The 17,935-nt window shown below is 45.0% G+C and overlaps 2 protein-coding genes across 2 annotated transcripts in view; one reads left to right on the top strand and one right to left on the bottom strand.

Annotated features, from left to right (window-relative positions):
* Window positions 1-3,928: 3,928 nt before the first annotated feature.
* On the bottom strand, window positions 3,929-7,422 carry LOC147008999 (uncharacterized). Its single transcript, XM_085863592.1, has 3 exons — window positions 7,269-7,422; window positions 4,426-7,164; window positions 3,929-4,350 (listed from the first exon to the last, which is right to left on the bottom strand). The coding sequence occupies exon 2, from the start codon at window positions 7,077-7,079 to the stop codon at window positions 6,540-6,542; it is 540 nt and encodes a 179-aa protein (XP_085719718.1). The 5' UTR covers window positions 7,080-7,164; window positions 7,269-7,422; the 3' UTR covers window positions 3,929-4,350; window positions 4,426-6,539.
* Window positions 7,423-7,759: 337 nt separating this feature from the next.
* PRMT9 (protein arginine methyltransferase 9) overlaps window positions 7,760-17,935 on the top strand; it is a gene marked incomplete at its 5' end in the record, with an annotated part of 64,621 nt that continues 54,445 nt past the window's right edge. The window contains 2 exon segments of the mRNA XM_085864159.1: window positions 7,760-7,888; window positions 14,730-14,878. Of these exon segments, the coding sequence (XP_085720285.1) occupies window positions 7,760-7,888; window positions 14,730-14,878 (278 nt within the window).

The following is a 17,935-nucleotide window of genomic DNA, read 5'->3' as shown; positions in this document are numbered from 1 at the left end:
TACCGGGCAACTCGACATGCCACAACGCAGCAATCACCTGCTGAAGTGCTTCATGGGAGAGAGATGCACACCAAGCTACATGTATCTGGTTTGCAGATGCCAAAGCCCAACACACCGCCACACAATAGACGCGGCACTCAGAGTCCAAGAGTAGCAGAACAAGCAAATGGTGTACACCGCCAAACGGCGTGGAGCAAAGGACGTGAACTGTTAATGTGGTTCCTTCGTCCGAGCGAGGAAACCTGGCGTACTCCGAAAAGGACAATCCAAATTATCAGCGCCTCTCCAAGTTAAGGAGCAAAGAGGATCTCACACGTACAAACTGTCCGATGGGCGGATCTGGAATGCGTCTCATTTAGCATCTGCCTGTCAAAGGAATGTAAGAGGTGATGCCGAGCTTCCACTCCTTCCTGACATCACCGCACCACCAGCGTAAAACACATCAGAACACGTGCCGGTCGGCCGGGACGCCAGAATTCGTAGACCTCCAGTCTGGACTCAAGATTATGTGAAGATGTAATGTAAAGTCCTTTGAGAATAAGAAAAGGAAGCCAATTTAAGCCGTTGCCATGTTTATTACAGCGCGGCAACATCTCGCTGTTATATAATTGGCTATTCTGTCCTGTGTCTTCTGTCACACTTATTGTTGGGTGTGATGTGGGCGGAGATTGCCGGGTGTATTGTGGGCGGAGATTTCTGGGTGGATTGTGGGCGGAGATTGCCGGGTGTATTGTGGGCGGAGATTGCCGGGTGGATTGTGGGCGGAGATTGCCGGGTGGATTGTGGGCGGAGATTGCCGGGTGAATTGTGGGCGGAGATTGCCGGGTGAATTGTGGGCGGAGATTGCCGGGTGAATTGTGGGCGGAGATTGCCGGGTGAATTGTGGGCGGAGATTGCCGGGTGAATTGTGGGCGGAGATTGCCGGGTGTATTGTGGGCGGAGATTGCCGGGTGTATTGTGGGCGGAGATTGCCGGGTGTATTGTGGGCGGAGATTGCCGGGTGTATTGTGGGCGGAGATTGCCGGGTGTATTGTGGGCGGAGATTGCCGGGTGGATTGTGGGCGGAGATTGCCGGGTGGATTGTGGGCGGAGATTGCCGGGTGGATTGTGGGCGGAGATTGCCGGGTGGATTGTGGGCGGAGATTGCCGGGTGGATTGTGGGCGGAGATTGCCGGGTGGATTGTGGGCGGAGATTGCCGGGTGGATTGTGGGCGGAGATTGCCGGGTGGATTGTGGGCGGAGATTGCCGGGTGGATTGTGGGCGGAGATTGCCGGGTGGATTGTGGGCGGAGATTGCCGGGTGGATTGTGGGCGGAGATTGCCGGGTGAATTGTGGGCGGAGATTGCCGGGTGAATTGTGGGCGGAGATTGCCGGGTGGATTGTGGGCGGAGATTGCCGGGTGGATTGTGGGCGGAGATTGCCGGGTGGATTGTGGGCGGAGATTGCCGGGTGGATTGTGGGCGGAGATTGCCGGGTGGATTGTGGGCGGAGATTGCCGGGTGTATTGTGGGCGGAGATTGCCGGGTGAATTGTGGGCGGAGATTGCCGGGTGGATTGTGGGCGGAGATTGCCGGGTGGATTGTGGGCGGAGATTGCCGGGTGAATTGTGGGCGGAGATTGCCGGGTGGATTGTGGGCGGAGATTGCCGGGTGTATTGTGGGCGGAGATTGCCGGGTGTATTGTGGGCGGAGATTGCCGGGTGGATTGTGGGCGGAGATTGCCGGGTGTATTGTGGGCGGAGATTGCCGGGTGTATTGTGGGCGGAGATTGCCGGGTGTATTGTGGGCGGAGATTGCCGGGTGTATTGTGGGCGGAGATTGCCGGGTGTATTGTGGGCGGAGATTGCCGGGTGAATTGTGGGCGGAGATTGCCGGGTGGATCGTGGGCGGAGATTGCCGGGTGGATCGTGGGCGGAGATTGCCGGGTGGATTGTGGGCGGAGATTGCCGGGTGTATTGTGGGCGGAGATTGCCGGGTGTATTGTGGGCGGAGATTGCCGGGTGTATTGTGGGCGGAGATTGCCGGGTGTATTGTGGGCGGAGATTGCCGGGTGTATTGTGGGCGGAGATTGCCGGGTGTATTGTGGGCGGAGATTGCCGGGTGTATTGTGGGCGGAGATTGCCGGGTGTATTGTGGGCGGAGATTGCCGGGTGTATTGTGGGCGGAGATTGCCGGGTGTATTGTGGGCGGAGATTGCCGGGTGTATTGTGGGCGGAGATTGCCGGGTGTATTGTGGGCGGGGTTATTGCGGAAGAGCGACGTTTTTTGTGCTGAATCGTTTTCTGTGTCTTCCTGTCCCGTGAAGTTGTTGACGCGCAGTGTTGCAACTCTCGTTGTTTTTATTTTTTGTTTTTTTTTGCACGTACGTTTTTTTATGGCACGGCGACACCGCGCTGTTATATAATTGGCTATTCTGTCCTGTGTCTGTCACATTTATGGCCGCGTCCGTCCCTTTGATCTGAGGGCTATAAATAGAAATGTGTCCAACGTCACAACTCTTCCCATCACGCATGCTAATTCACCGTGTCGACATTTACATTTTATAACTGCAAAATTGTTTCATCATCCTGAACCTCCACTTTTACTCTCCCCAGCCGTGCGATATCGAAGTATTCGCTTCTTGTTCCGACTTGTTTTATGGTTAATCCATGCTGTGGCAATGACGACATTTCAGCTTCCAGTTAATTGATATTATTGTTGTCCACTGACATGCGGTATGCATGTGGTTAAAGAAAAGGGGGATATGTGGTGTTGTGCATCGACTGGACACGAGAGGGTGCGATGAGGAATATGGAGTTGGGGATGGGAGGTCAGGAGGTGTGTCGTGCAAAGCTTGTTACGCTCCGATGTTCGGTTTAATAAAACCTTTTGAGAATATTAAATTCCTCATTCTTGAAATATTCTACGATACAAGTGGGCACCGATAGTCCATAGAACAACTAGTAAAATTAAATGTTAAATAATTCACAAGTTATCCTTTAAATAAGTTCTCTTTAACGTTCGTTATCGTCAGAGCAGAGTGGCGCAGCGGAAGCGTGCTGGGCCCATAACCCAGAGGTCGATGGATCGAAACCATCCTCTGCTAACTTTTTTTTTTTTCCTCACATATTACTTCGCAGAGTGTGTGTTTTATGAAGTTTAAAAGTTACTAGTAAAATAACCGTTGCTGTTAAAAAAAAAAGACTGTCCACGTCGCGTCGTTGTTGTTTTGGCTCCATTCGAGGGATGTACCAAATCAATTTTAAGTGTCAAGGCTGGTTCCCTCCCACCTGTTTCTTCGCAACTTGTTCTGTTAAATCAATAATTTTGTGCATCTTGTCCCGTTAATAAATAATGTGCATCTCACGGTGACATTTTCATCTCCCGCTCACATTCATTGGAATATACAAGTCACTTTTTGTTCGAGCCGTTTTCGATCGGAATGAATGTGGGGCGAATATTAATTTGATTAATTTTTTATCACGACTCGGATCTATTTGGCGTTCTCTTTGTTTCTTCCTTCCAACCTGGAAAGTTCACTTGATGATACACCCACTGTGCGTCATTTTGTGTGAACTGTGACGTAACGAAGCACAAAGCCACAGACCGACCCCTGTTCCGAATGTCACGTGATGTTTTATATTACGCGATCGATTTAATTGACTTTTTCGCTCAGGTTGAACAACTTGTTGACCTCAACTTAGTCGTTTATGTGTCTATTCCTTGCTGACTACAATGCATCATTTACTTATTAACCAAGAACCAACGACCGTCGACCTTGTGAAATGAGCGGTGTATTAGCAGCTTGCATTGTTTGGATGGATTTTTTTTGTTGTTGATGTTTTAACGCCAAAAATGACGTTATTTAGTCTTTACATTTATTATTTAACCAAGAACCAACGACCGTAGACCTTGTGAAATGAACGAGAGAGAGAGAGAGAGAAAGGTCTTCGAGGAATTAGGCTTTAATTCACTTGATTGAAGCCATCTCTACAAACACAGCAAAAGGAATACATGAGCAATCAATCAGAGCGGGGTATAATAACAATTAACCAGCAAACACACAGAACGCCTCAGCGGACTACTCCAGTTAATGACAAGACCCCAGGGACCGTCCTTTCGGCAGAGCAGTTTTCAGCTTTTATTTTCCTCACGCGCTGGTCACACGTCACGTGGTGCGACTTCGTCTTCTTCGTCCTTAATTTCACCACATTCTCCCCATCTTTAAAATTTAACTTGACGTTTAACTCATACATCATAATTTCTTTAAAGCTATAGAAGCATACATTTCAAGCAGTGAAAATTATTATGGGCATAATTATTATGGGCATACCAGAGGGAGAAGGGGGGGAGTACCAGAGGGAGAAGCACCTGGGGGGGGGGAGTACCAGAGGGAGAAGTACCTGAGGGAGAAGCACCGGGGGGGAGTACCAGAGGGAGAAGTACCTGAGGGAGAAGCACCGGGGGGGGGAGTACCAGAGGGAGAAGTACCTGAGGGAGAAGCACCTGGGGGGGGGGAGTACCAGAGGGAGAAGTACCTGAGGAAGAAGTACCAGCGGGAGCCAGATGGCAAACCGACACAGTGGTCTCCCTACCATCAGGAAATTTAACATGAGCAAACTCAGGATTAGTATCGATGAGTTAGACCTTATCCACCAATGGTTCATACTTGCTTTGTCGTTCTGGGTGCTTCATGAACACAGTACCAGGATAAGTTAGCCAGTTGGGCACCGATTGACCGCCGGTGTATCATCGTTGGTGAGTAAACATTTGTTCATGCGGAGTCGTATTGATGGACGTACAGAGCAAAGAGCGTATGGAATTCAGGGCCTCGTGGAGGGTAATCTCCCACCGCTCAATCCCCAGTCCTCTCGATTTCAGCGCCAGGGTTACGGCTTTCCAAATAACTCCGTTATACCGTTCCACCTCTCCATTACCTTGTGGGTTGTAACTCGTCGTTCGACTCGTCGCAATGCCGTGTTCATGTAGGAACTGTTTGAGTTCATCCGACATGAAACACGGACCTCTGTCAGAATGTATGTACGATGGTTTTCCAAACATGGCAAAGAGTTCAGAGAGACATTTCACGACAATGCTCGAGGTCATATCCGAACATGGGAATGCAAACGTGAACCTTGAGTATTCATCAACAACAGTGAATATGTATCTGTTGTCTGTCTCAGTCGGCAGGGGCCCTTTGAAGTCGATATTTAGTCTCTCGAAGGGTGAAGTAGCCTTGATCAGCTTGCCTGGAGCCGCGCCATAGAATCTGGGTTTTAGTTCAGCACAAACAGGGCAAGAAGCACTCATTTGTTTACTATATTCGATAGAATAGGAAGGTTTTGTCGACGCACAAAGTGTGCTGTTCTGGTCACTCCTGGGTGGCATAGACAGACATGAAGGTCTTGTAAAGCCCAACTTGATGTCACCGAACAGTGGATCCGTGAAAGGGTGTCCGCAGCAGGGTTGTCTTTCCCAGGCCGATAAACAATGTCATAACTATAACAAGATAGTTCGATGCGCCATCTCATTATTTTGTCATTTTTAATTTTTCCGTTATTTTTCCCATCAAACATAAAAGCAACGGATCGCTGGTCCGTGACGAGCGTGAAGTGGTTGCCCAGTAAATAATGTCTCCATTTACGTAGGGCTTCGACAATAGCGTATGCTTCCTTCTCTATCGCTGAGTGTCTCTGCTCGCTTCCAGAGAGAGTTATTGAGAAGAACGCGACGGGTCAGCCGGACTGATTGATTGAGCGTCGTGGCGATCGCGTGATCGGAAGCATCCTTTTCCACCACGAAGGGCACCGTGCTATCGATTGACAATACCACGGAGTTGCTGATGTCGTCTTTGAGGCCGTTGAAAGCATTTAAAACAGCGGCCTCTAGCGGGAAGTTCTTGCAATGCACTAAAGGATGAATTTTCTCAGAATATTGGGGAATCCATTTAGCGTAGTACGCGAACATCCCAATCACCCGACGCAATGACTGCAGGTCATGAGGAAGGGGTAGTTCGCGGAGTGGGCGCAAACGTTCAGGATCGGGCTTGATCGCGCCGTTGGCTATTGTGTATCCGAGTAGATCGATTGACTTTGCTGAGAATACACATTTGTCGTAGTTCGGTGTCATTATATTTCCTTGCAATATTCAAGAATCTGTCCAGATTTGCATCATGTCCCCCCCCCCCCCCCAATTTTTTCTGCACACCGTGACATTATCCAGGTAAACAAAAGTGTCTTTTAGGTTTTTGTCCGAGATGATATTATCCATGACTAGTTGAAAACAAGCTACTCCATTAGTGACACTGAATGGGATTCTCCTGAATTGATAGAGTCGCCTGCCCGCCTCGAACGCGGCGTCAGGTCGGTCTTCCTCTCGAATGGGAATTTGATGATAGGCGCTTCGCAAATCGATGGTGCTGAATATTTTGTAATCGGCCACGCGTTCGACCATCTCGTCTACGCGCGGCAATGGGTAGGCATCGAGGTGGGTGTAGCGATTGCTCGTTTGAGAATAATCGACAACCATTCGTTTCTTCTGGTTCCGGTTAGTGGTCACCATTACTTGCGCGCGCCATGGCGAATCGCTCGGTTCTGTAATACGTTGTTCCAGTATCGGGCTTGGTTGACGGTCGTTTCAAAATCTAGTGCATTTTCCAGTAAGCGTTTCCGTATGGGGGCAGACCGTAGCCCCAGTATGAACACCTCTCGGGTTGCTTCATCTCTATGTCTCTCGGCACTTACAGCCTGGAAGTTGCAGTCTTTGCCTAACTGTCTCAGAGCCTGCAGGTACTGATCGATTGTCTCACCAGCCTGTTGCCTGCGTGTGATGAGAAGATGTCTTGCGTATACCTCGTTCTTGCGTTTCACGTAGAGCGCCTGCAGCACGTCGACCGCTTCTTCATAAGTGTTGCACTCCGAGAAGAGTCTATATACACTCGGCGAGACGTGGTTTACAAGGGCGGCCAGTTTGTCCACATGAAGTTCCTCAATGGTCGTCAGGTAGTGTGAGAACGTGCGATACCAATGACACCACCTCATCTCGGCGTCGTTGGCGTTTGGGTCCGCATCGAACTTCTCCGGTTTGAAGATGTTGTCCATGGTCGAGAGAGATAAAGATAAAGATAAAGATAAAGATAAAGGCCTTCGAGGAATTCGGCTTTAATTCACTTGATTGAAGCCATCTCTACAAACACAAAGAAAAACGAGTACATGAGCAATCAATCAGAGCGGGTTATAATAACAATTAACCAGTAAACACACAGAACCAGGTACACTCTCAACTCTCACCGTTTACGCCTCAGCGGACTACTCCAGTTAATGACAAGGCCCCAGGGACCGTCCTTCGGCAGAGCAGTTTTCAGCTTTAACTTGCCTTGCGCGCGGGTCACACATCACGTGGTGCGACTTCTTCTTCTTCTTCTTCTTCTTCTTCTTCTTCTTCTTCTTCTTCTTCTTCTTCTTCTTCTTCTTCTTCTTCTTCTTCTTCTTCTTCTTCCATAATTTCACCACACGGTGTATTAGCAGCTTGCATTGTTTGGATGGATTTTTTTATTTATTTATTATTATTATTAACGCCAAAAATTACGTTGTTTAGTCTTTACATTTATTTAGCGGGAAACCTATACATTGTCTAATAAAAGACAATTTAATATCACGAACAAATGAAATACGAATATCTTTAAAAGTTCTTCCGGGTTAGCAAAAGTCTCGTCAAAAAAAAAAAAAAAAAAAAAAAAAAAAAGAGATGACAACGTGTTTTTATTTGTGAACGAGGGTAAAGGGAGAAATTCCTCAGAGGAGGCATAATGGACTTGGAGGCAGAAGAGCCGGGATGCGATGCCGGAGATATCTTTGCCAAAGCTGTCCTGGTTCTCACTCTCCGTCCAAGGTTACGTCGTGAATGGCAGGTGCGGAAACTGCGAAACTCATTGCTCATTAACATTAACATCAACAACGACAACCACCATTGAACCGTTAATATCAACAGAAAAGAATTCCGGACGATTGACTTTGTTGTTATGAACCCAGTGACGTGTTGAACGAGGATTCTAACCCGAAGCCGTCGTTCTCGTGCCGTGTTAAGATGGACAGATCTCCACAGGGCGTTGTCGTGGGCCCTCACCCCCCTCACCCCTCACCCCTCACCCTCACCACCCCCCCGGCATCGTGATGAGGGAGACAAGTTCCCAGTAACACTCAAGGGTTAGGATTAGAGTTGTTGCAGAAAATTACATTGTGGAGTCACGTGGGAGGACGCATTCAATGGCTGCGCTGTGTGCGAGCCCGTGGACCTGAAGACCAGCACACGCAAGGTGGTTTCCACGGAGCTGACGAGTCATGCCGTTTCGTTATGTGTCCTGATGGTGGAGGATCAAGTCGTATTGGACGACCCCCAGGGATACACCCCAGCCCCCCTCGCAGGTCATCTCTAGTGGTGGTGGTGGTGGTGGTGGTAGTCGTATGGCAACTTAACTGCCGGAGTAGCTATCATTTCTTGAAACGTGACTGTGTCTCTGATGCAGTGCCCCTCCACCAGTACACACACTCTAACTGGTACTCATTTCGCCGACCTCGGAAGGATGACAGGCTGAGTCAACCCCCTGGTGTATTAATTCAGCGGCCGACGGGGCTTGAACTCAGGACCCCAGGATCCCAAGCCGCTACCCGAACCGCTGAGCCAACAGCAGGCTCCATTGAACGAAGTGTTACCATGTTTCGCTGTTACCAGCATCGGTTATCTGGTTCGAAACTTGTGCAGTCTTGAGACTGTCCTGCTCGACGTGCATGTTGACCTCCTTTTCAGCTAACTTGCATATTAAATGTTTCAAACCAATATTTCAGGGTCTTGAATCGTATTTGTTATTATGGACGTCAAATATCGCTCATCAGACGATATCACAATTGAACGAGAAGGTAGAGCACGTACCTCTGCCAAGCTGATTAGTGTACGTTTTGTATCCCGCTGATGAGCCAGATCTGGATTCAGACGTGAACTCGAACTTGACCGGCATGTTCTTGTCACCTGACCGACTCGTCCACCAAGTTTCGTCCGAACCCGTGCATCATTTTTTGGAGATACCTTGCCCTGTATAGTTTTTGGGCCCATCTCTCGATGGTGAAAAACCACTTAAATTCTCGGATCCAGATCCGGATCTTCACCAAAATCTCATAATTTCTTCCTTGTTACATACCCAAGCTGTCCACCAAATTTTGGCTGCGTCCGTCAACAATTCACAAACAAACGGACACAGACGGACAGGGGTGAAAACATAACCTCCATTCACCTTCGGTAGAAGAGGTAATGAAGTTCGCTTCATCAAGAAGCATGTCGTTTTATATCATAGTAAAGTTGATGGCGTGCCATCGCAAATCCCCACACTTCCCACCGAAAGCAAAGCGAAGTTGAAAGATGGCAAATGGTTCCACCAGGAATGACCCAATGTCAAGTTTGGTTAAAAAAAAAAAAAACTTTTGACTCCACTCCAGGATGCTGGGCCAAGAATGACGCTGCTCTCGAAACTTAGTCATAATATGGTGATCATAAACTACCAAGTTTGGTGAATTCCTGCATTTCTGCAATCAAATTTGGGTGACAACATCAGGACTGGGTCCTGATGTTAAAATTGTGGAGGCCATGCCGATCACGTGACCGGAAGTGTCAAAATGGTGGACTTTGTAAATTTTTGGGAACATCACTTGAATGCCTTCAAAGAAATCTTCCTCTCTAGGACCCACCAGTCAGAATGACACCAAATTTGGTTTACAACATTAGGCCAAGGCCCAGATAAGCTGCAGGTCCAGTGGTCCGATTGAATTTTTAGTCGCATCTCGCGTAGCGAACGCTGGCTCCAAGAGAGCTCCACTTTCTTCTTCTTCTTCTTCTTCTTCTTCTTCTTCTTCTTCTTCTTCTTCTTCTTCTTCTTCTTCCAAAACCTTTAGGACACTGCTCTTTTATATACAGGATCCGGAGCTCCTTAAATACTAAACACCTCGCCACATCCTCACATTGAGGGTTCCTTGTGAGAGCATCTATGATGAACTTTTAAATATATTCGGACATTTGCTTTAAAGTTTCGAAAAGTTCACGTTACTATTTAAAGATTATTCCATTTAATGTGTTGTAATTTCGTAAATACACGATTTTCTGGTCATGAACGAGGAGCCTCCATGACTGGTCTCGCTATTGGCTCCATCAAGGCACATGACGAAATATCGGAAGTTGTTGTTGTTGTTATTCTTATTGTGATCAAAATGATGATGTTTCGACTTTCTGTAATGAATTTTTAGCCGCGTTGCGTTGCGAACGATGGCTCAAAGAGAGCTCCGAGTTGTTGTTGTTGTTGTTGTTGTTGTTGTTCTTCTTCTTCTTCTTCTTCTTGTTCTTGTTCTTCTTCTGGTGAAGGCAAAACCTTTTGGACGTGGCTCTTGGACACATTTGTTCTTCTTTTTTTAACCTCCACCACCGAAGGTCGATGGAGGTTATGTTTTCACCCCTGTCTGTTTATTACTTGGTGAAATCTTTGATTTTGTCAAGTATGTTGGTCTGTTCCGTTTGTTGGTTTGTTACTTACGAAATCTAAAGATTTCGTAAGTATATTGATGCCTTCCGTTTCTGTTTGTTTGTTTGTAGGCACGATAACTCGAGAACGGAAGAAGCTACCAATGTCAAATTACACCACGTGATTCAGGAGGGTGATGGCTTGTGCTGATTAGATTTTGGTCAAAATCGGTCAAAGATCAAGGTCACAGTGAGGGCAATTATTCGATTTTTGATGGTTTGGTACAGATAACTCGAACAGAAGAAGCTACCAGTGTCAAATTACACCACGTGATTCAGGAGGGTGGTGGCTCGCGCTGATTATATTTTGGTCAAAATCGGTCAAAGGTCAAGGTCACAGTGAGGTCAAACATCCAAAACATTCGATTTTTGATGGTTTGGTACAGAATCATCGTAGAAACTTCTAGTTTGCGTCGCTACCTTCTCGAGAGACAGCTTTTATTAGACAAGGTCAGAGGTCAAGTTGACGATTTCGTAAGTACCAGTCTATGACTGCTTGTTTGTTTGTTTGTTGGCACGATAACTCGAGAACGGAAGAAGCTACCAATGTCAAATTACACCACGTGATTCAGGAGGGTAATGGCTATTGCTGATTAGATTTTGGTCAAAATCGGTCAAAGGTCAAGGTCACAGTGGGGTCAAAAATTCAATTTTTGATGGTTTGGTACAGAATCATGGTAGAAACTTCTGGTTTGTGTCGCTACCTTCTCCAGAGATAGCTTTTATTAGATAAAGTCAGATGTCAAGTTGACGATTTCGTAAGTACCAGTCTATGACTGCTTGTTTGTTTGTTTGTCCAGTCGTCTACAGCCCAAATGGCTGGACCAGTCATTCTTAAATTTTTACACCTGATAGGCAATCCACCTGAGACAGTCCGCGTCCAAACCCCGTCTAAACATCACGACGTGACGTCACACAACGTGAAAACACATTTTTGGGCATAACTCAGTGACCGGAAGTCGCTATGACTTGCAGTTGATGCCAAATTAAACTTCATTCAAATATCGAAATGATTACTAAATGCATCTTATTACAAATTACGCATAGTTTTCGCAAGTGTATGACGTTAAAGTTTTGCCTATTGACATCATTAAAAAAAATATATTTACGCTCGTGTGCAGCCGAAACTACTGAAGCAATCGTTATCAAAGTTTAACACGTGATAGCCAATCTTGCTGAAATAGTCTGGGATCAAATCACGTCATAATCACACTTAACGTCACGACGTTACGTCAAAAAAAGGTGAAAACAAGCTTTTGAACATAACTCAGTAACCGGAAGTCGTAGCGACTTGCTGTTGACGCCAAAACAAACTTCAATGGAATAGCTAAATGTTTTAAGTTTTAAATTGCATGTTAGTACAAATTATGCACAGTTTTCGCAAGCGTATGACATCAAAGTTTTTAGCTATTGGCGTGATTTAAAAAAAATTCTATTCGTTCTACAGGTCTCAATTCTTAACCGATTTGGATGAAATTTTATCAGCTGATAGAAATCCACAGTGCAAAAGGATATGTGACTTTTGGTGATGTTCAAGATCAGGATCTGGATTCTGCATCACTTTATATTATCGCCCATTATAAACCAATGTGGAATTTTGTGAATTACACATGGCTATTTCTCAAACAGTTTTGCACTTATTATATTGAAACTTATACTGTCTATTTATGCATGTAATATTAACATGTGTACAAAGTTTGATCGAAATTGACCCAAGGTCAAGGTCAGGGTCACCCAAAACATGAAAAACACACAAATAATAAATATTTTTGTTTTACAACATATTTCAAACCTGATAACGGGATCGTAAAGCTGGTTGAAAAGTAATGTTCCGAGGTATTTCAAATATTTTCTACGATCAGAATGAAGGCAACAAGCACCGATGATAAGTTGTTGAATGTCACACGGTGGCTTTAAATGAGTTGTGAAAATTTTCAATCTGCTGCCGTTACCATGACAACGCGCGCCTGATAATTGTTATTTGTGACGTCGCGTCATTTTATTAATGTACGAACAAATAAACACCACACATTCCATGACATTACAGCTTGGACCACCACACGGAAAGGTCAACTAATTCGCCAAGTGTCGTGCTAAGCACGATTTTTCATTTGTTTGTTTTTCAACAAAATATCTGAAAAAGTTGTGGATGGATTTGGACTAAATTTTTGTGGAGAGCCTGCACATGTGACAAGGCCGAAGTGATTAGATTTTGGTGAAGATCTGAATCCGGATCTAGATCTGAGAATTTTTTGACTGATTCTTCACCATTGAGAGGTCAGGCCAAAATGATATTTCGCATGATATTTCAAGAAGTTATGGACGGATTCAGACGAAACTTTGCGGACGAGTTGGTTCGGTGACAAGAACAAGCGGATTAAATTTTAGTTCAAGTCCGAGTCCAAATCCGACCTATAGGTGGGATACAAAACGTTGACTATTCAACCTGGTGGAGGTGTGCGCTCTCCCGAGTGCCATTCTAGTTCTTATTTGTTGAACCTTGTTGATGTCATTTTAAATTCATTACTCGTTAAAAATTTACTCGTTAAAAATTTACTCTTCATTGTAAAGCACATGGTAAAATGAAAGTGCACTATGCATGAGTTAATTTGGAATGAAATGGAACACTGGGTAGTTTGCCATTGCCTTCCCAGCAGTTAGTCAATTTGTAATTTGCTCAGGTTCCCGGCGATAACCCACCGACACAAAGTTGAAGGACACGATGTAACATTTAACAAACACCAGACTCCATTTGACACTCCTGCATACGCCGATTGCATCTTCAACTATTGCAAGATTGATTTATTCAGGGTTTAAATCGTTGCTTCGATTGCTGAAGTGCCCCCGATACGTTAGGATAGAAATTTGTAATTTGACCATTGTGCTAGCAATAACCAGCCTACTCTTCACGAGGAACACTGTGCGACATCGTCCACCAACTAATGCTGGCAGACGGGACACCTGTGCAGTTTAACGTCCGACCGAGGGACGGCACACATATTGATTCCTCGCCCTGCCTGCGACATACCAGGATCACAGCTTATAGCTGAGTCAGGATTCAATCACAGGCTCGAGAGTTCAGAGGTGAGGTACCTCGAGCCCATCCTGTTCGGCCAAAATGGAATGTTGCTTTTAAAACTGGAAGGGCACTTGGAAGAGCACACACCTCTGCCCTGTAATACCTGATCCACGAGAACATATCTGGCCCATTACATTTTTGAGACATCGTGCTATATATAGTTTTTAGCCCTGTCTCTCAACGGTGAAGAATCGCTTAAAAAAAAATTCCAGTAGTCGGATCCAGATTCAGATCTTCACCAAAATCGAATCAGTTTGTCGTGGTCACACACCCAACCTGCCCACGAAGTTTCATCTGGATCCTTCCACAACTTTTTGAGATATCATGTACACACAAATAAACAAACAAGCTGGTAGGTAACATGGGTGGTCGCTATATAATTGCATACTAGTCATACAGTTTTTGACGGATCGGGCTGAAAATTTTTGACAGAGGTTGATTATAGTGCGCATAAAAGTGCAGAAGCCGATTTTTGATTTTCGAAAAAAAAAATTTCCCCGGATTTTTTTCAAAAATTTCAAAGTCCCATTGCTAGGCAACGGTGGCATCCATAGCAACGGTGCTCAAAAGCATACAGCTAGATCCTGGTATGAACCTACCAGTCAAGTTTCATCAAAATCGGTTGACTCCTCTGGCCTCCAGAGCTGTCCATTACATACAAACAAACAGACATACAGACAGACGGAAAACCTGAGAATAAGGGTAGTCTAGCGACCACCCAACGGACAAAAAGGGGTGAAAACATCACCTTCTTCACCTTCGGTGTTGGAGGTAATAAATATTGTTATACATTAAACAAGCCATAAATCAGTCCGAGTGATGCTTGAAGGATGAAACATTTGTTATACTTTGACACAACTCCATTTGATTATGCAAGTTTTGTCTGCGACATACCATCTGCGGCAAAATTATGCACTTGAAGAATACACAACTGTGGCCTACCGTACATCACTATTTGCACATTTACACCCACTCCCTTAGTTTGTCTTTCGAATGATCTCTAAATGTTTATGGAAAAAAAATTATATTCATGTAGACTTTGCAAATCCATATTATCAATGCACCCCCCCTCTCTTTTTTGGTGGTCTCTCGTTCCAATTCCATCTCCTAGGTAGCCTTCCGGCAGATTTTGCAGGCTTGGAGGAATGAGTTGCTGGCGCTTGATCGTGGGAGAGATGCATTAGACTGCTTTGACCTGGCCATCCGCCTGTACCCAGGTGATCCTCATATAAGCAACAGCCTTGGTGAACTCCTTTTTAGGTAGGGTTCATTCCTCATCACCATTCTTCTTCCTGATCCGTTGTTGTTGCTTTATTCTTTTTTGTCTTTATTTATTTTTTTTACTTTGAACATCCCCCTCCCACCCCTCTTGCTGTGACTTATTAACCTCCACCATCGAAGATCCGAGGTTACTGTTTTCACCCCTTTCTGTTTGTTTGTTTGTGAACAGTATTACGGAAAAACTCCTCGACAGATTTCGACGAAACTTGGTGGAGGGTTAGGTATGGTCCAAGGATCATGCCATTAGATTTTGGACTTTGTCCCCCCCCCCCCAAAAAAAATGTAGAGTAATTTTTTTTTTTTGCATTTCTACATGTTTTAAGTGATTTCCACCCCCCCCCCAAAAAAAAATTTGTTGGAGAAATTTTTTTTTGCATTTATACATGTTTTAAGTGATTTCCAACCCCCCCCCAAAAAAAATGTTGGAGAAAAGAACTATAACTCTGTCAGCACTGTTGACATCATATTTAATGAATAAGATATAAGGTTCACTTGAGTGACCCAGCAGTATTGGCAGCGGAGGTTTTGCACTTTCCCTAGTGCTCCCCCTCTAGTTAACCTCCGCCATCGAAGATGGACGGAGGTTTCTGTTTTCACCCGTCTGTTTGTCTGTTTGTTTGTTTGTTTGTGATCAGTATTACGGAAAAACTCCTGGACGGATTTCTACGAAACTTGCTGGGGGATTAGGTATGGTCCAAGGATCATGGCATTATATTTTGGACTTGGTCCAAAGTCCAATATGGCCGCTATGGCGGCCATTTTGAAAAGATATTTGAATTTTTGTTTTTGCATTTCTACATGTTTTTAGTGATTTCCAACCCCAAAAAAAAAATTTTTTGGAGAAAAAAAAAATTTGCAACTTTTTTTTCAAAAAATTTCGATTTTTTTTTTTTTTTTTTTGGGCATTTCTACATGCGCGTCGATCTAGTTTAGTTTATTCAATCGTGGTTCAGTCGAGTCTGATCCGTTTTGACCTACAATGAATAGGACATCAGGTTCACTTAAGTGACCCAGCACTATTGGCGGCGGAGGTTTTGCACTCTACCGAGAGCTCTCCCTCAAGCTTACAAGTTGTGAATGGCTTGGTGGTTGAGTGGTTAAAGCTGTTTGGTTGGTTCTCATTGATTTCACAGTTGACATTTCCACACGGGCCTTTCACAGGGTTCCAAACTCTCTCGGATTGGTTCTTAACCAAGGAAATGTTCACATTGTCATGAGTGCCTCGATTCCCTGTGAAGAATATGAGCCTTTGCCACCACAATATAATGCATAATTTTATATTTATATACACAACACAAGATATTAGGTGATTAGCCTTTTTACATTTACCGAATCAGCTGTGTAATGCAAGTAGTTCTTCTTGTTCTTGCGTATTGCTGCTTGGCTGCCGGGTAGCTGTCATTTTGTTGGGGCACGACTGTGCCGCTGATGCTGTGCCCCTACACCAGTACACTGGTACTCATTTTGCCGACCTCAGAAGGATGACAGGCTGAGTCAACCCCACCTGGTGTTAATTCAGCGGCCAACATGGCTCGAACTCAGGACCCTAAGATCCCAAGCCAGCCCCCCCTAACCATTAAGCCAACACCAGGCTTGCAATGCAAGTTATGTGATTAAAATTCTTCATTTTTAAATATTTTTTTTGCAATACCCGTCATGCTTACTGGATGTAGCCGAGCGAGCCGAGTGCAGGTCCAAGTGAGTTTTTAAGTCAAAGGTGTTGAATGATTATTTACGGTACTCTTGTAATAAAGCAAATTGTGGTGGCTTGGGTCTCATGGTCCTTTATAGACCTTTGCCACTCGATTCCTCTGGGAGGACATTTGAGATTGCGGTGCACGTGCCCAAAGAGAGGTGACAAGTCTTGACTGTATGGGAGATGACTTGGAACTTCCTTTCCGAGGTCCTTTGAGGTCTGGCAGAGTCGAGAACCTTTGGCACCTGCCTTGCTTGAATCTTTTGAATTTCAAGTGAGATTGAATGATTGTTTCCACACTTTCAACATTGACGTATCCATTTCTCCTTTGGTTTCATCTCGAGTGCTCCAGTGATTGTCCAAACCGAACTTCTTTTAATATATTTTTTGTATACAAAGTCGAGGCTCATGGAAGAGTGAGAACAAGGAACGGAGAAGGATGCAACAGAACAAAAGGAACAGCAGATTGAGGGGAAAACACCAAGACCAGGGCCAATGGGTGTAGGAAGGGTTATGGCAGGACACGTGAGATGCACACAATGGGAAATTTAGAGGGTGGGGGCTGGGGGTTATCTGGGGCAGAAAAGATGGTTTTGGATTGGGGATGTCTCGGTGGTGAGATTTAAGAGGATGTGTAAGTTGGTTCCACAGGTGGGCTGGAAAGAGGAACGAATGAGTGTAGGTGAGCATTGATCCTAGATTTAAGTAGTTTCACCAGAAAGGGTTGATGGTGGACCGTTTGTGTCCCGTAGAAACCTGGGGGGTACAAAGCATGGAAAGAGCAGAGGATGCAAAACCAGAAATGAGCTGGTAGAAGACAGAGAGACCAGGAGGTCTAAGTATATTGGTCTCAAGAGAAAGTGCCTTTCCAGAATTTTATTTTCAAAGCATATTGAGAACGGATTCTAAAGAAAGAGCAAGCAAAAAACCAGAAAGTGGGTAACCCTGCCTCACTGCTCTCGGAACCTTTATGGCGGGAGCCAACACATTGTTAATCTTTATGGCGGGAGCCAACGCATTGTTAAGAGGGACAATCACTGTTAAGCTAAATATCTGTGAATAGCAAGTCAATGTAGGATCGAAATTTTGTTCCGAGGCCACATGCCTTCAATACATGATGCATAAACTTACGGTCAACACTGTCAAATGCCTTTTGAAAATCGAGAGACATTATTCCAAAATCTTTTTGCATGCGGTTACATCAATGAGATCTCAGATTAAGAAAATATTATCATGGATGGATCTTCTAGGTAAGCAATAGCTCTGTTCTGGTCATACAAGATCACCAATAACCTTATTTAACCGGTTAGTAAGTACTTTTGAAAAAAAATCTTGTAGTC

This window comes from Eptatretus burgeri, chromosome 18, assembly GCF_056783735.1.
Source record: "Eptatretus burgeri isolate ZD-2024b chromosome 18, Ebu_testis_v1, whole genome shotgun sequence".
In the NCBI taxonomy this organism is placed as follows: domain Eukaryota; kingdom Metazoa; phylum Chordata; class Myxini; order Myxiniformes; family Myxinidae; genus Eptatretus; species Eptatretus burgeri.
The sequence above is the reverse complement of the archived record's forward strand: the minus strand, read 5'-3'. Positions and strand labels throughout refer to the sequence as shown.

Coding starts and splice junctions, on each gene's coding strand:
- LOC147008999 (XM_085863592.1), bottom strand. CDS start 7,079: ATGGACAACATCTTCAAACCGGAGAAGTTCGATGCGGACCCAAACGCC.